The 18,969-nt window shown below is 37.4% G+C and overlaps 1 protein-coding gene across 3 annotated transcripts in view; it reads left to right on the forward strand.

The window, feature by feature from the left end:
• Positions 1-7,424: 7,424 nt before the first annotated feature.
• LOC131432899 (ubiquitin carboxyl-terminal hydrolase 38) overlaps positions 7,425-18,969 on the forward strand; it is a 39,795-nt gene continuing 28,250 nt past the window's right edge. The window contains exons 1-2 of one of the 3 annotated variants that reach the window (XM_058599475.1): positions 7,425-7,685; positions 7,755-7,863. In XM_058599475.1, the coding sequence (XP_058455458.1) occupies positions 7,564-7,685; positions 7,755-7,863 (231 nt within the window). In that variant the 5' untranslated portion in view covers positions 7,425-7,563. Of the gene's footprint in view, positions 7,686-7,754; positions 7,864-11,642; positions 11,938-12,077; positions 12,371-18,969 lie in introns of those variants that run through there. The other 2 variants (XM_058599477.1, XM_058599476.1) reach the window with 2 other exon arrangements.

An 18,969-nucleotide genomic window follows, 5' to 3' on the forward strand; every position in this document is an offset into this window, starting at 1 on the left:
CGCGATTTTGCACGTTTTCGTGCTGACTTTCAGTTTATTTTTAAATGAAACATTACATAACTGATTATACACATTGAAATCTTCATGTTTTTCGGATATACAGAACTAGTAAATAACCAGTTCTTCTTAGAATTCCAACATAAACTGTTGAAATTCGCTGGAAATTAACAAAACGGCCTACCTTAGTCAGCATCATCCATTCCTCTAGCTGGAGTGTAATGAAATGGCTTAAGGTAGCGCTTCGCCGTGGTCACGGGAGTTCGCTGCCTATCCCGGGGTTTCACGCACTTTACCCAAAATTGTGAGAAAACGGAAAAGAAAACGGAAATTCCAAGAACATACGATTCTAAATAATTAATTTTTCTATCGATTCGTATATAAATGGTGCCTGATAAACGTTTTTATCGAAAGATTTCGTGCGAGTTATAAAAATAAATGAATTTTTCCTTATTCTTTCGCACGCACACAATGTCAACGCATGCATTGGGGTGTGCAAAATGCTACATGCGGTAGACGCTAACAACATTTCTTTTGTTTTCGTTGTCCGTTCTCTCTGCGTAAACGTTGAATATAGATGAGTAGAAAATGTAAGTAAGTGTTACTACTTTGTAAAATAATTACTATTCATGTTTCAATAGAACGAGAAATCAGTAATGATTTTCATCGTTACTAGCTTTGACGCTTTGTTGAAAACGTAGCACATCCCTACATATGCGAGTTGTTTATAGCGAGAAAAGGAAAAAATAAAACAAAATGTTTAACAAAACTCGCACGAAATCTCGCGAAAGAAAAGCTTTCTAACTGATATTTTTCGCCAAATGCATAGTAAAATCATTTACCTACAATTGTATGTTTTTGATTTTTCGTGAATCGGGTTAGTATTGGAGAAATTTGCAATTTAGGGTGAAATTTCGGCGACAAAGCAAGAGGAAGCAGTGAGTTGTCTCGCTTCGACCTGACCACGGCGAAGCGCTACCTTAAGTCGCCTAAATTTTACACTAACACATTCATAAAATGAGCGAATATTCAATGACATTTATAATGTCACTGTCAATCAGGTTGATCGAGCAGCCAACTCAGGCGAAAATTCTAGCACTGAACCGATCGAGCACTGAAAAATCATGCAGTCGAGTAAGAATTCATTACGCATTCCGTCATTTCGATAATGTGGGCAGATCTGCAGATTTCGACGTGAACATTTTAAAAGGGCCTTAAAACAATTGACAGATGCTCTTTGTTTACTTTCTCTTCCAATTATATCTGCGTTATTACGCAATTGTTCGTTACATGTATGACACTACACTCAAAATAATAATCATATTATAGTTACGTGAAAAGTTATGTGAATATTTTCCACCCTACTTTTCACGTAGGATTTAATGGACTGGAATTTAAAAACTGTTTAATGCATAATCCAGTAAAAGTTACGTGTTTCATAGGTAAAATGTAATGTACTGTTCATATCACATTTATCTATCAGTTCATATCCAATTTAGATACCAGAAAATTGTTATTTTATATATTGGTTGAAGTGAAAAGGGAGATTTCAGATTTTTATATAAATTTATGAAATGAAAAATGCCATGAAATATAAAACATTTATTTCAGAAAATTGTCATATAATTCCAATGGCTTGAAAAGCAGCTAATAACGTTGTGGTATCTCAAATCGACAAGCCTTCAGAAATCGTTTATGTTGTCACTGCCATCCAACCGAAGCCGAAGTCGAGATCCAAGAACTCCCACAACACTACCGATGCAGGTTGAAGTCGCATTACATGGTTCCAGTGTCTCTAGCTTCATACCGACGGCCTGTTTGAAGCATTCGGCAGGAGCGAGTAAACTTCCGGACTCACGCAGGCACTCGGTCCAGTTGAACACATGGAAACTTTCATACTGGAATGGTCCGTCGATGGAGTAAAAAATTGTAATTAAATAACTTTTCTCGCAAATATTTACACTACTTACACTTCGAGGACCATTGCTCGCCATTTTCAAAATCGAGTTTTTCACACTGGAAATTCACGTAGATTGTTTGACGTTTGGTCAATTCACGTAAACCTTATGTGATGACTCTATTCATTTTAGGGGATGTTCGTATAACATTCATTTTCGTCACGTAAAATATTCAATTTGACATTTGAAACCATTCTACGTGATTTTTCAAGTGAATCGAACGTGAATTTTTATTTGAGTGTATTACAAAGCTGATGATATTTTCTTTCATTCTATTGAACAATCCAATCAGCGTGGTCACCACGAGATAGCGTTATGGTGATTGTTTTGACATATCTCATGTATTTAGAAAATTTTTTGACGATTTTTTCAATTTACTTGAGTTTGAAAGAATGCAGATGGCAAAACCTTACAAATATGGGTAAGAAAAACGATTAGTCACGTCTTGTCATCAAACATATGATTTCAAATTGTCCTATACTCTTGACAATCTAGGATGAAATTTGAAATTTTCAGTTCACATACAGATTTGATTTAGATGATAAAACAAGAGTAAATAGACTAGCCATATAGCTTTTGATCATAGTTTATTAATTAATCCCAAAATCCAACCCAAAAAACAAAGAATATCCCAGATATGAAAACAGTACCCAACCTCACTTCTTCGAATTTAGTATTTCATGTTACGATTTCTCCATAAATATTAATCAAACATACCACGGAAAGTTACTGAATCATTATTGATCGATTTTTTACCAAATTTTCACACGTTTTTGTATGTTAGTATTCGATTCATAAGAAAAAATAATAAAAACCCTGCATTTTGTTCGAATCTTCAAGCAAAATCTGAAAATTATCACCATCGCTTAGTTCAAAGCTCGCCACTCGGGCATCGCTGCGATCGCAGAAGAATTGTTTGGATTCTTCAATAAACAAATTTGGTAAGTGAACGTCGAAATTTAGGTGTTATTAACAGAAGAGAAAGTAAACAAAGAGAATCTCTCAATGGTTTATGTGCCCTTATGAAATGTTCACGTCGATTTGTCTGTAAAATTGCAGATGTCGTACATAGTGCTGCAAAAATTTTTTATTGTGCAGACTTTGAAAATAAAAACCTTTTTTTTGCTCGCCAAATCAGTTTAGCGTATCATACTTTATAGAGAAATAGCTGCTAGCAAGACATACAGCTAGTGAGCTGCGGTTCTTTTAAAAAGAGCTCTCTGGTCACTTTTATGATTCCATGCATTGGAGCAGCTCAGGAACGAACTGCCCATCTCTATTTCTTTCTCTCCAATGCAAACGACCAGAACTCTTATTTGAAGTGAAACTCACACTGCGAATATCCAATAGCAGATATGCTCACCGAAGAACTAGTTGTTGTTTTTCCTGCGTTTAGGCTTGTGGTACGGAACCTCATATTCGCCATTGACTGAAGCACCAGTTAAAAAATGCCGGGTGTAGTTCCATTGTCCTGACGTAGATGACGACCTCAAAGTGTCTCCTTTCATGAATTATCATGAACTGTAGCTAGCGAACGTGCAACAGGGTCTAATCATAGATTCGGTTGAATGTTACGTGTTCCGACTTATTTTTTCACTATTTAAGCAATGTTTTCGTAATAAACGTGTCATTTATAACAATCTTCCATATATTTCCATTCGTTTCGTGGAAGAATTAGACAAAATAATCAATCAATGCCCAAGTAACAATTTTAATATTGTTAAATACTTGTAGCTATCTTCAATGCTACATAATAAATCTTGCAATAAAACTTTAAACTCCACGAAAGCCTACTGAAAACTTCTATAAGAGCATGTTCCTGCAAAGTGGACCATTCTTCATCAGGTTTATAAATCAAAATGAAGAATCAGCATAAACCTGCTTTAAAACTCCAAATTCAAGAAAATTTTGAAACCAGCTTTACGATCAACATTAAATTTCTTGGGATGGAATGAATTCCGCTATGAATAAACTGTCGTTTTGATGATATTTTTCTTGACTATGTGTGTCATGTTCACTTTGAATGCAATCAGTAAGAATATATTATATTTTAATTACGAGTTTGAGACCTTTTCCGAACGTAAAAACTTCATGCGCTTTTATTTTTATCGTGAATGTAAGGATACAAATAAGAATTATAACTAATCGCTTTGAAATAAATGCGGTTTTTGCGAAAGTCTCCATGATTTATGAAAATTATTTTTTGTGATTCATCATCATTTTTGTATGAAACTATTCTGTGGCGATAAAACTTGTGCATACGATCTGAAAATGAATCATGAAAGTCCAACATATTTCCTCGTTTTTGCATTTCGAAGTTTATTTGATGTCAATAAATGCTACGGTATAGAACATCATAATGGCGGCCATGAAATTTCTTTTAATGCAAATTACACTTAACCTAAGAAGCAATAAATCAAATAGCCTACAACTAATTTGTCATAAATGTACTTTAGAACCCTCAAATTTACTCTGAGTGAAATTGTCATAGAATGAACACGCACACACACACACAAAACTAGATTTATGAAAGAATTTAACACGTTGACTGCCACGACTATTCTCATACGACCAGAATATACGAGTTATCTCGTAGGTTGGCAGTCAACGTGTTAACTGACAATAATGTTTTAAAGAAAATGTTTGAAAGCAATATTAAGAGTGTTTGCATGGTTTTATTCTAGTGCAAATTGCATTATTTTTATTTTATTTTTAGTGTAGGTGAAGGGTTTTATAGAAGCTTTGAAAACTATGATATTACTGGTTAAAAGAGACACTTATTATAGTTGTCATAAAACAGGTAGTGATTGAAAAATCAATTACAAAACTCCTATAAATTATAATCAAAACCATAAGGCATTCGAATTGTTACTTGGGTGGTGTAATTTATTTACACTTTCGTGTCGTGAAATTAAAAAAAAAATGCATCCGTCAAAAGTGTCGATTTTTAGCAGTGTAGTTTTTCTTTGACCCGCTTGTGAGGAATTCTTGCATCTGGCTGAAGCCTGGCTGCTCAGGCGAAATTGCAAAAATAAACTCCTCAGGCGAAATGCGTCATTATCTCGCCTTCGTGTCTTTCCGCAACTCTGGCAGAATGTCAACAAAAATGACTGGTGGTTATGCCCCGTTTACACTCCTGCTGGCTGCCAGCATGCTGGTGTCAGTGTATTGCCCTCTTAGGAAAAAACGTTCAACTGTGGTCCAATGATCCAAAGTATTACCAACGAAGGACCACCGTTGAACGTTTTTTTCTTAAAAGGGCAGTACACTGACACCAGCATGCTGGCAGCCAGCAGAAGTGTAAACGGGGCATTATAGATCCCGCATACGCATGGCTGCCTGATGGCTGACTAAACGCTGCCAGCTGGAAAAATATGGCTGGCAGACATTCTGGTGACCGACTGCCTCATCGCTGCCAGATATACAACTCAAACGATACAACCGTATCCACCAGGATTTTTCCACATTGAAATCTTTGACATTTTCAGCGAAGGTGTGAAGATGAAAACGCTCGGCTAACTTAGATACAGGTGACTTTGTTTTGTCAAATTGGATTCGACAACCGTCACTGAATCAATTTTGGTAGCCGTCTGGTGGCCATGGCTGCCCAGGTAGCCAAAACGCTATGCGGGATGCCGTCTGCTGGAAAATCTACCCAGTGAAATCTGTCGACCCACATCGGTCCGATTATCGGACCGATTCAGCACGATATGGACCCGATCGTAGCGCTTCGATCGGGTCGTCATCGGACGATTTTGCACCATTTGCATCAACCGCGTCAACATTCGAACAAGCGAAACGCATCGATATATCAGACCGACATCGGCCCGATATCGCACTATAGAACATCGTGCGATCGTCGGGCTTTCTTATTTTGTATTTTCTTCTTATTTTTACTTAGGATTTCTTGGATTTAATCGAAAGAAAAATAGTCGTTAACCTTGATGTTTTAATTTATAACTAATAAATCTATATTATGTTGAATATAATGCATCGAAATAACAAATCGTAGTTCAGTTATCCACAATACCTATTTATCCAATCCATTCAAGTGTGAGGGTCGTTTGTCGGATAAAAAATCTCATTATTCCGCTTCAGTTGCAGCCGTATACCGCTGTGCGAATATTAATTGAAATTATTTGTCTATTTCCAGTTGTTATTGCGTCGGATGAGATGTGGTTGTTTGGAGCACCTATTGCAGATTCCGGCGGGATTTTCATGTCGTCATGATCGGCTCTGCAATAAAAGGAATGATATAGAATGTAAATAATCCAACGTTGAGGAAACGTTCTCAAACGATCAGATTGAATCAATTGCAAGCGAAGAAAACAGTTACGTAACGAGAAAAAATTTTATCTTCTGTTGAATGTCGCACTCTTATTTCTGCTCTCGTATAGCGGACTATAACTTGATTTACGGTGATAAATTAATCTACGAAGTATTATCTCGATTATTAAGAAAAAAAAACTAATTCTGCTAGGAAATATTATGTCATTTCAATCGTATTACAAATTCTCTTCTAACATTTTTGACATAACTAATGAGCGAGATAAAAGATTTCGGACTGAGAAACATAAAAATAAATCTTTCTTCTCTTTTGTTCTAATGATACACAATGCAAACGTCAAACTTTTCAAACGCAAATGCAACTCGCCCGCCCGATTCGCACGACGGGCGAATTCACTGGGTACCAGCAAGTGGCCCAGTGAAATTCGTCGACCGCATAAGTCCGATCATCGGTCCGATTATCGGACCGATTGAGCACGATATGGGGCCGATCGTAGCGCTTCGATCGGCCCGCCATCGGACAATTCTGCACCATTTGCATCAACCGCGACGACCTAAAAAAGTTGTATGTTTATATTATGTATCGCTAAAGAAACAGAGCGAAGGAACATCAAACAAGGCATTTTCGAGTCGACGTCTCCCGGATAGGGTGTGAAATACATTTTTTTGTTTCGATCATAGAGGCTTGAACCTTAAGGTCATTCGCCTCTTGGGGCCAGAAAAACATAGGGTTAGATGTTCGGAGTTGGAAATCCAACCCCGATATATCCCATCCCCTGAGAATCAGGACATTCGCTCTCTGCTTTGGTATTTCTTAACTCTTTTATTCTACCGATACACTATGTTAGCTCAAAACGCAATCAAAAGCTTTCTTGCACGATGCGTCCGATGTTCGGATTTACTGGGGGGAGGCATTTATTCAGAGATGCCATTTATACAGATTTATCTCATAATACATATTTTCACATACGCATTATATTATGAGCGCGGCAATGAACTATGAAGATATGAATAGATAATGTTCGTTGAATCTACCATCTTATTGCCATAATCTGTTGGAATATCATCTATTAACATATATTGTAGATATTTGATTTAATTAGTGATAAGTACAAATTTGTTATACAGAACTATACCGTTTTTCAATGAAAATATCTGGCATCTCTGAATGTATTAGTGATTTCGACGAAAACGTTCTAAACGGTGAAATTTGACAACAGTTATCTTTTTTACGAACAATGCGAAAAAATGTTTCTCCGTGATTGCGAATTATTCAATTTCATTTAATCTATAATTCGTGCCAAAACCATGTTGTAAAAGTATGCTTCAATCCATTGTAGAACTGATTAATATTGACGTAACAAAGGAGTTCGCAGAAATCAAGCAAAACAATAGTGACTCCTCGTCAAGGCTAAATAGGAAACATATACTGATTGGTTTCAGGTGGGTAGCTGGATTTGAAGTAAGCTTTCATTTTTATTGTTTTGTATACTTTGAAAATAAAATCGGTAGATTGATTTTGTGCTCCGGAACGGGGGATAACCAAATTGAACAAACTTCAACGGATGCAGATGCCTGTAATATTGGATGGGAGTTCCTCAAACAGGTCGAGCCTCATACGGTAATTCAACACGATATAACAAACAAATTATTGGTTGAGTCTAAGCAGAACAAAATATTCTGTCCAATACATGCAAATTCTAATATTTGCTATGATTGATTTACGAATTTGTTCAAATTCAATTTGGTATGCACTTAACCAAATAAATATGTAATGAAAGTAGCTAGACAGAGCAAGCATTTACGAATTTGTGTGGAGCTACGACATTAGAAGCTGTGAAAAAATAAAGAAAACATCAATTCCCAGGGTACAACAAAGCATTTAATACATGGAAATGATTCGTCATGACTCAGACTAGTGGCGATGTTATCAAAGGTCGATGCGACAATCAGTGCTAATAACATCAAGATAAAAAAAATCGTCAAATCAAGATCGCTTGTGATCATTCCCAATAAAGATTATTATTGATCTGATCTTTTTAAGATCAGTGATCTTTAAATTACATCGATAAAAATTGGTACTGATCATCCGTCTCACAAAATCGGTAGTGATCTTAAGTATGGTTCTTGATTCATGTAAGATCAATCATTGGATGATTCGGTCAGTTTTGATCTTGGTGGAGGAAAATCACATATGATCAAGATCAGACATGAGTGCCGATTTATATACGTCTGACACCGTTGATCCCCCGCTGAGGGGTGGGAAAATTAGTGACAGTAATCGTACAAGAATTTATAACTAAGGATAACGCGTGCCAATGAGACTTCCAAAATCATGGAAAATTGTCAATTTTGTATCTTTGGGTAATGCTCCTCTAAAACTCTTTATCACCAGAGTTGGAAAAAATTCCGGTTTCGTTACTGCACGGTATACGTACTTTCAACATTTCGACTTCAAGAAAAAAGTTTGACAGCAGTTAGGGTGGAAACTGGGTTAGGTTTGGCATCAAGCGAAAACGACATAAGGGAAATAAATGCTAGATTAAGGGTACATGAAAATAATAAGATTGGATCGTAATCACATTGATATTGTTAATTTGGAAGCATTCACTACACAATACGCAATGCAAAACAGTAAAAAAAATTCACACCACATTAGAGCGACAAAAGACTTTGTGTTATTTCCAGCTGGTTGATGCTCATGCATTATTTTGATTAACACAATAAAACGCTCCTGTTACTTTTGTGTACAATATTTAAGCTGAATAGGATAAAATTAATCAGCTGCATGACATGCTTTGTGATTGATTATGTTTTTCTTATCATTATAATTATTATTATTCACAGCATATATGTTAATGTTATTTGGTAGTTTTCTTGATATTACTCCGCCAACACGGTATTGCTGAATAAATTTCAAATACATCAATAAGCATGAAATTCCGATGCTACTTATGAGTTTGCTTGGTACTCATTTGAACTTTTTCCATTCTTTCATACTTATAGTAAAGTGGCTATGATTTTTCTCGATCGCTGTATCAAGTGCAATCAAAACCAAACACTGATAACAGACTTTCGTAGTTTTCCGGTATCGGTTATCGTTTTCATTATCGCGTGTACGAAATCGCGGTGTTGTGCTTTTTTAATCCTTACCAACACATGTACGTACCGGTGTGGCCACCCTGCTTACCACCTATTATTAGATTCCCGAAAGTTCATTCATAATGCCCAGTTATTGGTGCACCCAAACTCATATCAATTAACTAAAATTGTCTGTGCATAACTTAAGTTCAACCGTTTGAAAGTATCATCTTTCAATACTCATATTAGGGATTTCGCTTCTCGCCTTTCCGTGCACTTTTGCTGACCAGATCAGAAACATATTCCTATCCGTGACAGCATCTTAAATGTCCCGGACTCAATTTTATTTCCACTTTTATTTTGCGTGGAAACCTGGATCACCTACGCTCGACGGAATATTTTTCAAGTTAGTTCAGGCATATTGAACTTGAGAAAATGTTTTACACCGACGGTTCATGAATTGAAAAAGCCACTGGGTTTGGTATGTTTAACATTTACTATTCAAGAACATTTCAACAAGTGAAAAGTAGGAGACAATACCCAATTTTGTGTATGAGCGAAATGTTTCAGTAGATGTGTTGAACAAATTATTTTCCCACACAGGTTCTATGTCGAACATTCCATTAGAAATTGTACCAACAATTCATATCTATTCCAACGATTGTTAAGGGTTTAACAGCAGTTTTAAATCAAGCAGAAAGCATATGAGCTTTCTTAGTTGTTACCGTAGCACAATTTATTTTTATTTTTAAATAAGGATAATTTGGATGCTTCTGTTGGATTTTTATTGAGTTTTTGATTAAGTGTTCAACACACTTGCAAAATCGATGGCAAAGTCTCAAGATAACATCGAGAAAATCGGGAACAAACGTGATTGCAAGTGAGTCATTAAAATTTAAACAGCGTATGTTCATATGACAATTTATTGTACCATGGCCAAAGTCCTGACAATGAGGATATTATGTTAGGTTCGCTGTGCCATTATGCCGTTTAAAATTTTCGCTCTAAACTGAGATTTCCACTTTCTCTTATGGAAGAAATGGAGAGAGCTCTGTACAGAATGTTTTCAAATTGCAGACATAGATTGTTCTTGGTTTTCCAGAGTGGCAAGCGTCCATTTTTGGGTGCGTTGTTCTTTATGGATTTATTTTCCTTGTTGGTTTATCATATTTAGTTATCATATGTATAACATTGTTGTATTTGATTCACATTGGTGTATACTGATCACTGCAAATCTGGAGAATCCAGTCACCAGTTGGTGGTCGACTTTGGCTGGTGGGTCCGCGGGAAACACTCCCAGGTTACGACGGGTGGCCCGCATGTTGGTCATCGACTGGAGCAGCCTTCCGTGGGCGATGAATGTTGCGGAAGATAATGAAAGAAACATTAAGAAGTAAATGTTGTGGAAAACGGAGTTGAAATGACTAAGAACGACAAATATCTAATTAGTTGTCATCGAGATGGTGCAAAGACGGGGGAAGGGGAAGCGAAAACTTTAGTGAATACAAAAAGATAATTTTTTTTATTATCTTAAAATTATATTATCTATCTAATATAGTGTGAATTGCGTAAGTAGTTACCTAAATAAAATGTGAATTATATTATTATTCATAAGAATTTAAACAGCACCTCACAAGTGCTCTTACAGTACTGAATTATCCATCTAAGCCTAACCTAAAAACTACTACACTAACGGTAAGCAGCTAAAACTACAGATTTCTTCTAAATAACATTATCTACAGAATTCTTAGAAATTTAAGCTGAATCAACGAAATCTAGCAACAAGCTTCTTTGTATTTGCTTTTATTGTTCATTCAAATGTTCAGGTGGAATGACTAAACGTAAGTGATATTATTCTATTACACTTTCATGCCCACATACATCATCATACCGCTAATTATACTCTTATTATCAACACGGATGTTAGTGTCGAATCTGTAGGTGAAGATTATTCTTAGCCACAGTTGAAACATCGTCGAGGAATAGGATCTTTCTGAGCAAGATTTCACTTGTTGATTGATGTGTTTAAGGTACTGCTATATGACAATCATATATAAACTATTACGACTTTACCAGCCACACATTCAGAATCTGAACCTCAGGTGGTCTACCCTGAGTCCTGAGAGATTACAATAACTCCGACCTGGCGTCGCTATATTCTACGCACGACCACACGACATGCTCGATGTCCTGATAACTGTTGCCACAGCTGCATCGATAACTCTCCGCGAGCCCGGTACACCTGAGAGGAGCTTTAAAAGTGTAAAAGTGGCTTCATCGCCTGCAGAGCCTCTTTTGAACTTAGACTGTCCGTGACAATGAAAAAATGGTTTTTGGGCAAGTTTTAAATTATCTCAATGGTATACTGAATAACAGCTAATTCTGCGACGTAAACTGAAGCCGGATCATTTAGTTTGTACGAAAGGAAATGAGCACGGTCGGAAACGAACGAAGAAGTGAATATTCTGAGCCATGTAATCATAATACAAGGACATGAAATGGGTCTGAGAATTGAGCTCGATAAGCTTTTCGAAGTTTTCAATCACCACCGAATTCAAAATATCGCATCGGATTAGCAAACGATATGAGAGATACCAGAATGGAAATTTCAAAGGTAGGACACTCGCAAGCACTTCAAGATTCATCGTATGAGTTGATTGCATGCAACATAAGGCAATACGTAAACAACGACACTGTATTCTTTCTAGCTTAATTGTACGAATAGTTAATTCTCTGTTGGTATTTTTGTTTCAGATACCTAATGAGTCATCCCTACGTGCCAGTGAAGTCGAACCAGATCCCGAAATATTCGAATGTGAATACCGGAGCCTTGGTTTCACCACTTAGTTGAAGTTGTAATTGTGCTGGTTCTCCTTTCCTTGAAAATACAACCAGCTCAGTTTTCTCCGTAGAGAACTCAGTACCCATTTGAAGAGTCCACGTGGACAAGTTGTTGAGGCTATCTTGTAATGGTTGTTGTAGATCGACACCTTTGGGTCCTATAATAGACACAACGCTGTCATCGGCAAGTTGGCTTAGCGTGAAAGGTGTGTTGATACATTTATCGATATCGTTTACGTAAAAATGGAATATCAGAGGGCGTAAACATGAGTCCTTAGGAAGACTCATGTAGCTCAATCGTATTGTCGACAAATTTACATGCGCGAAATACATGTGTTTCCAGACAATAGATTATGTAGATAAGATATTTATAGAAACTGATTCAAAAGCTACCCTGATGTCTGCGAAAACTGATACCATTTGTTCTTTACCAGCAAATACCAATTGAGTTTCTGTTGTGAGCATTAAATTCAACAAGCGACTTTTGGAAGAGTCAGGTCGAAATTAATTCTGTCTAACACTGAGGCTTTATTGTTACACAGCAAAAGCGCAAAATTTTGGGTACGGATACAAGGTATCAAAAGGCAATTAAATATTGATTCCTAAAAGTATCAATTGATACTTTTATTTTATTTATTTTTCATTTTATTTTATTTGGGTGCAGGGAAAAGCCCGGTGGAGATGAAATTTGGCAATCTCTCTCTCTAGCAGGCATAAAACTTCCTCATGATTTGTATCAACAGATTACAATGATCCAACAGATACTAGATCTAATTAGTGATAAAAATGGATGGTGAAAGACAGAAAAAAGAGAAAAGGACGACCGTGTTAATTTAGGCGAGCGAATCTAGTTAGTGTCAAATGAAGATGTTGCAGAGACGGAATGGGGGTTGAACGAAAATAAAATATTAACGGTTACAGACAAATCCTAATCTGACAGCTGACTATGAAACACTCGTTTAATCATGTTTCGAGATAAATGAAAGTCGGAGACATTGGAACAGTTGTTGAATGTTCGGCACATACTGGAAAACGGCTCACTATAACCATAATTTGTTCTTGCAATAGGTAATCTCAAAAAGAGATGGGAACGTAGATTACGTCGATGAATGTCGAGATTAATCAACTGCAGGAGTTCGGGAAAATCGATACGTGGTTGAAGCAAATCAGCAACGAAAGTTGCCTTGGAGACATTCCGACGAACGAAGAACCGATCAAGGTCAATAAGCTTACAGCGATCTATGTAACTAGGAAGATTAGTAGGATCTCTCCATGGTAGGTTACGCAGGGCAAATCTAACAAATTTATGTTGAATAGCTTCGCTCCGATCTATGTCGGTTTGATAATGGGGTTACCAGACAACAGCTGAATATTCAATCGTCAAGCGGACTAGAGCACAATACAATACTTTAAGACAATGTACATTGACAAAGCTCTTAGTAATGCGAAAGACGAAACCTAAAAGCTTGGAGGCCTTAGAGATCACGTAATCGATATGACTTTTAAAATTCAACTTGGTATCAAGAACGATACCTAAATCTTTAACGGTAGACTCTCGTTTCAGTACATTCTGCGAAATGTTATAGTCGTAGCTAAATAGGGAGTGTTTGTGAGTAAACGACGTAACGGACCATTGTCGTTACACCACTTCACGAATAATTCAAGCTGTGACTGTAAAAATATAGTGACGTCGGGAGATCTTACTAGATGATATAGCTTAAAATTATCTGCGAAAGATAGTTTGTGGCATTTCAATAGAAAGTTGAGATCATTGAGGTAGAGCAAGAATAAAAATGGTCCCAAGTGACTGCCTTGAGGAACCAGAACCTACTGCAAACGGTGTTGTAGTGCATTCACCGATTTTCACTAACATTTTCCGACCAATAAGATATGATTGAAGCCATTTGAGTAAAAATCCACTGAATCCAAGTTTTTCGAATTTAGCAACTGCAATTTGGTGGTTTATCTTGGCGAAGACTGCGGAGAAATCCGTATAGATAGCGTCAACCTGAAAGCGCGGTTGTAGGGATCGAATTATAAAGGATGTATATGACAATAAGTTCGTTGTTGTTGATCGTTTCGGCATAAAACCGTGTTGTGTTTCCGAGAATTAGTTATTGCAGTTATGCTTGATGAAGTCCAGAACTATATTTTTAAGTAACTTAGGCACAGCGCATAGTGCGGCTATTCCACGATTTATTTGCCTTCTTGAAAACAGGAAAAATATATGATGTTTTCCAAATATCCGGAAAAGTTCCTGAGTTGAGTGAGATATTAAACAGACCATTCGATAAGGTTTCGTCAGAGAATACTTTGCTGAAATGCGATTTAAATAGGTTACAAATTTCAGGCAAAACGGATGGTTCCACGTCACCAAGAATCATCTTATTGGGTAGTTCTGATTCCTTCCTCTGTTCGTTCACGTAGTTCCAGAAGCTTTCAGGGATTCTAAAATTAACGATTTTTAAAGATTTAACAGCAGTTTTAAATCAATCAGGAAGCTTCAGAGACTTCTAGGTTGTTATCAATAACAGCACAATGAAAGCTCATTTTTGAAAAAAAACCTGTTTTAATCCACCTAGTGGTGTAATAATGCTTTTCTCATATTACTTATAACATCATAAATATTACTGTGGAATTCGCAAAACCAACTGTACATTGAATAGAAATAGGAAAGTTTTTTCGTTCTTAATCTAACAAACTCTACAAATCCTGTTTACCCTGTAGTTCCGGAGCGAAGTAGTATCCACAACAAATTAAGGAATTCCGTATGAAACTGTAAGCCTTTCCCTTTGAACCTATAAGTTTGTGAAAGTCGATTTGGCAATCTTAAAGGAAAGTGAGTGAGACCCTTTTGCAGTTTTTAATCATCATTTCCAGTTCTTTCGAACCCGGATTCAGATGACCGGAACAGCCGAAGTTGGTTTGTTTGCCAGCAACAAATATGACCTAAAAATTGGAACAGTCTTGAACCTAGTTAAACCTAGACTTACTATTGCACGCTCTATTTAGATTAAATCAATTGAACGAAATCTAACAAACGAAGCAAACCTGTACATCTGTAACTTCTGCATATGTAAGTCAAGCTAAACAGCATGAATCAGCAGCATAAAACATGTAGTAGTATTATTATTTTTATTATTATTATTACCATTATTATTATTATTGACATCACTACCCCACCGGCACGGTATTACTGTAATACCGGATGTGAAAATTTCATATTTTTTCAAATAAATTTCAATTCATTGATATTCGTTTATTCTTTTGGCCGTACTGATCATAAAATAGCTATAATATTTATCAACAGCAGCTCCGTCTTTTACCAATAATACAACTAACTAGTAGCAGACATCCGTAACCGTTTCGATTTCTTCATAGCGTGTACGAAAAATAACAAAGCACGCAGCGTTTGTTTTGTGTTTTCTTCTTCTTTCGGTGTGGTTCATATTATCATTCTATATGGCGATTTAAAAACTTTGACACTCATCGCCCTGTAACTGCGGAACCGGAAGTCGGATACGGATGAAATTTCACAGTAGCTTTAAAGGTTATATGAGCTTTAATTCAAATCAAGATTTGTGAAAATCGGTTCAAGCATCGCAAAGAAATCGAAGTGAGTTGTATTTTTTAAGTTTTCTGCACCACTTCCGGAAAAGAAAAAGGGAGGACCAGTAGGGCTGAATTAAGCTTTTATGTCCATAAACTAACAAGCTCTGCAAACTAGAAGAATTTTTCAGGCAGTTTAATGGGATTTGTACCTGTTTTTGAACATCGTTTGTGAAAAAATACTAATGAAATTGGTAATTTTCCACTTATCACGCTTTAGTTTCGGAACTGGAAGTCGGATCTGGATGCTCGGTTGAGCGGTTTCAGAGAAAATTGAATGCACACTTTTTCTCGAATTTTCACATATTACCATGTAACTACTGAACCGGAAATCAGATGAAATTCAATAGCAGACTATGGGACTATAAGACCTTTTATTTGAATTTGAGTGCATATTTTTTTTCGTTTTTTATGCATTTTTATGCTATATCTCCGGAACCGGAAGTCGGATCGGAATGAAAATCAATAGCAGGCTATGGGATCATGAGACCTTTCATTTGAATCTTAGTTTGTGAAAATCGGTTCGGCCATCTCCGAGAAAAGTGAGTGCATATTTTTGTTACATACATACACACACGGACACATACACACACACGCACGCATTTGCTTCAGGCTCGGCCAGACATTTGCTTCAGGTTCGGCCTCGGTTAAAAAATCGATTTTCACAGTGATTACATAGCCTTTCTATATGAGAAAGGATGCTTCTGTTGGACTTTTATTATGTTTTAGATTAAGTGTTCAACACACTTGCAAAATTGATGGCTAAGTCCCTTATTTCATCATAATTTGTCTCAGTAATGTCATCTTGAGACAATACTTGTGTTATACAATGTTCACATTAGCGCTTATATCACTCGATATACCGAGATTTTTTTTTTTTCAAATAAAATTTTTATTAGGCTCATTTGCTTTAGCTTAACGTGGCCGATTGTCTTGTTGTTAGGGGGAGAGAAAGGGATGCCGTATTACGGGGCGGCATACTCCCCAGTTAGTAAGGGGACATAGGGAGGGTGGGACCTACACAGTATTGAATTGAAATTTGAATACATCATTGGTTTGTGGCATACATCTTTTAGACACATTTTGCGTTCGATGAATCTTCATGTTTTTCAGCTTGTAGCAATGAAGAGATTATTCTGGATTGGGATGCTTCGTTGGTGTGTTCTGACGTTGATGTGTCGTTTTTGGGTAGCTTCTAGCAACTCAGTCAGTTCAAGGCAGGTGCATGCTCCGAAGCATCGTTTACACAGGCCATACTTCCAGCAACGTAAAGAAGAGTGCGGTAGAGCTGTAGACGAGAAAGAGATAGGGAGAGCACTAAATTTGAGCATTGGTAGTTTTCAAGAAGTTATAGATGAGAGTCATATAAGGAAGATTTCGAGTTGCCAAGACGTCGCGGACTGGTACGAAGGGTGGTATACCTCGGGCCCGAAGGGAACCTATGAGTTGGGACCTGGCATCACAATACTCGACACATGTCCAAACAACATGTTCGATGTCATGATAACCCTCACCGCAAACGCAGACACCACTCTCAGCGAGCCCCACACGACGGAGATGCGCGCTGAACATATAATGATTAGACATGAGCCTTGACATTACACGAATAAAGTCTCGGCACACGTCTAACCCCCGGAACCAAGCTTTCGTCGATACCTGTGGGACTATTGAGTGTAACCATCGTCCCAGAGTTCCACTATTCCATGTATTCTGCCAGCTGGCTAGAGTTTTCTGACGACAGCAACTGAAAAATTCATTGAAGCAGATTGGTCTTTCATAGATATCACCTTCTAGTGCGCCCACCTTGGCTAACGAGTCCGCCCTCTCATTGCCCCGTATGGAACAATGTGAGGGGACCCAAACCAAGGTAATCTGGTATGATTTTGCAGATAAAGCACTCAATTGTTCCCGTATTTTCCCCAGGAAATACGGTGAGTGCTTTCCAGGCTTCACTGAACAGAGAGCCTCAATGGAACTGAGACTGTCCGATACAATGAAGTAGTGATCTGTGGGCAGAGTGTCAATGATCTCAAGGGTATACTGAATTGCAGCTAGTTCTGCGACGTAAACTGAAGCTGGATCACTGAGTTTATAGGAAGCGGTGAAATTTACATTGAATATACCGAAGCCAGTGGACCCGTCTAGATATGATCCGTCAGTGTAAAACATTTTATTACAGTCGACTTCTTTAAATTTATTATTAAAAATTTTTGGGATCTCTTGAGGGCGTACAGGATCCGGGATTCCACGAATTTCCTCTTTCATGGATGTGTCGAAAAACACAGTAGAATTAGAAGTATCCACAAAATGAACACGATTGGGAACAAACGAAGAAGGATTTATATTCTGAGCCATGTAGTCAAAATACAAGGACATAAAACGGGTTTGTGAATTAAGCTCGACGAGCTTTTCAAAGTTTTCTATCACCATCGGATTCAAAATGTCGCATCGGATTAGCAGTCGATATGAGAGATCCCAGAACCTGTTTTTCAACGGTAAGACGCCCGCCAGCACTTCAAGACTCATCGTATGGGTTGATTGCATGCAACCCAAGGCAATACGTAAACAACGATACTGAATTCTTTCCAGTTTAATGAAATGAATATTCGTAGCGGAGCGGAAACAGAAACATCCATATTCCATTACTGACAATATCGTTGTTTTGTACAACCTGATCAGGTCTCCTGGGTGAGAGCCCCACCAAGTTCCGGTTATTGTACGAAGGAAATTGATTCTCTGTAGGCATTTTCGTTTCAAATACCTAATGTGACATCCCCAGGTACCTTTGGAATCGAACCAGACCCCGAGATATTTAAATGTGAAAACCTGAGCTATGGTTTCACTCCCTAGTTGAAGCTGTAATTGCGCAGGTTCTCGCTTCCTTGAAAATACAACCAGCTCAGTTTTCTCCGTAGAGAACTCGATACCCATTTGAAAAGCCCATGTCGACAAGTTGTCGAGGGTATCTTGCAATGGTCCTTGGAGATCGGCAGCTTTGGGTCCTATAATAGACACAACACTGTCGTCGGCAAGTTGTCTTAGCGTGCAAGATGTGTTGATACATTCATCAATGTTATTTACGTAAAAGTTGTATAAAAGGGGGCTTAAGCATGAGCCCTGAGGAAGACCCATGTAACTGAATCGCTTTGTCGTCAAATCACCATGCTCAAAATGCATGTGTTTCTCGGACAATAGA

Source organism: Malaya genurostris, chromosome 2 (assembly GCF_030247185.1).
Source record: "Malaya genurostris strain Urasoe2022 chromosome 2, Malgen_1.1, whole genome shotgun sequence".
NCBI classification, from domain to species: Eukaryota; Metazoa; Arthropoda; class Insecta; order Diptera; family Culicidae; genus Malaya; species Malaya genurostris.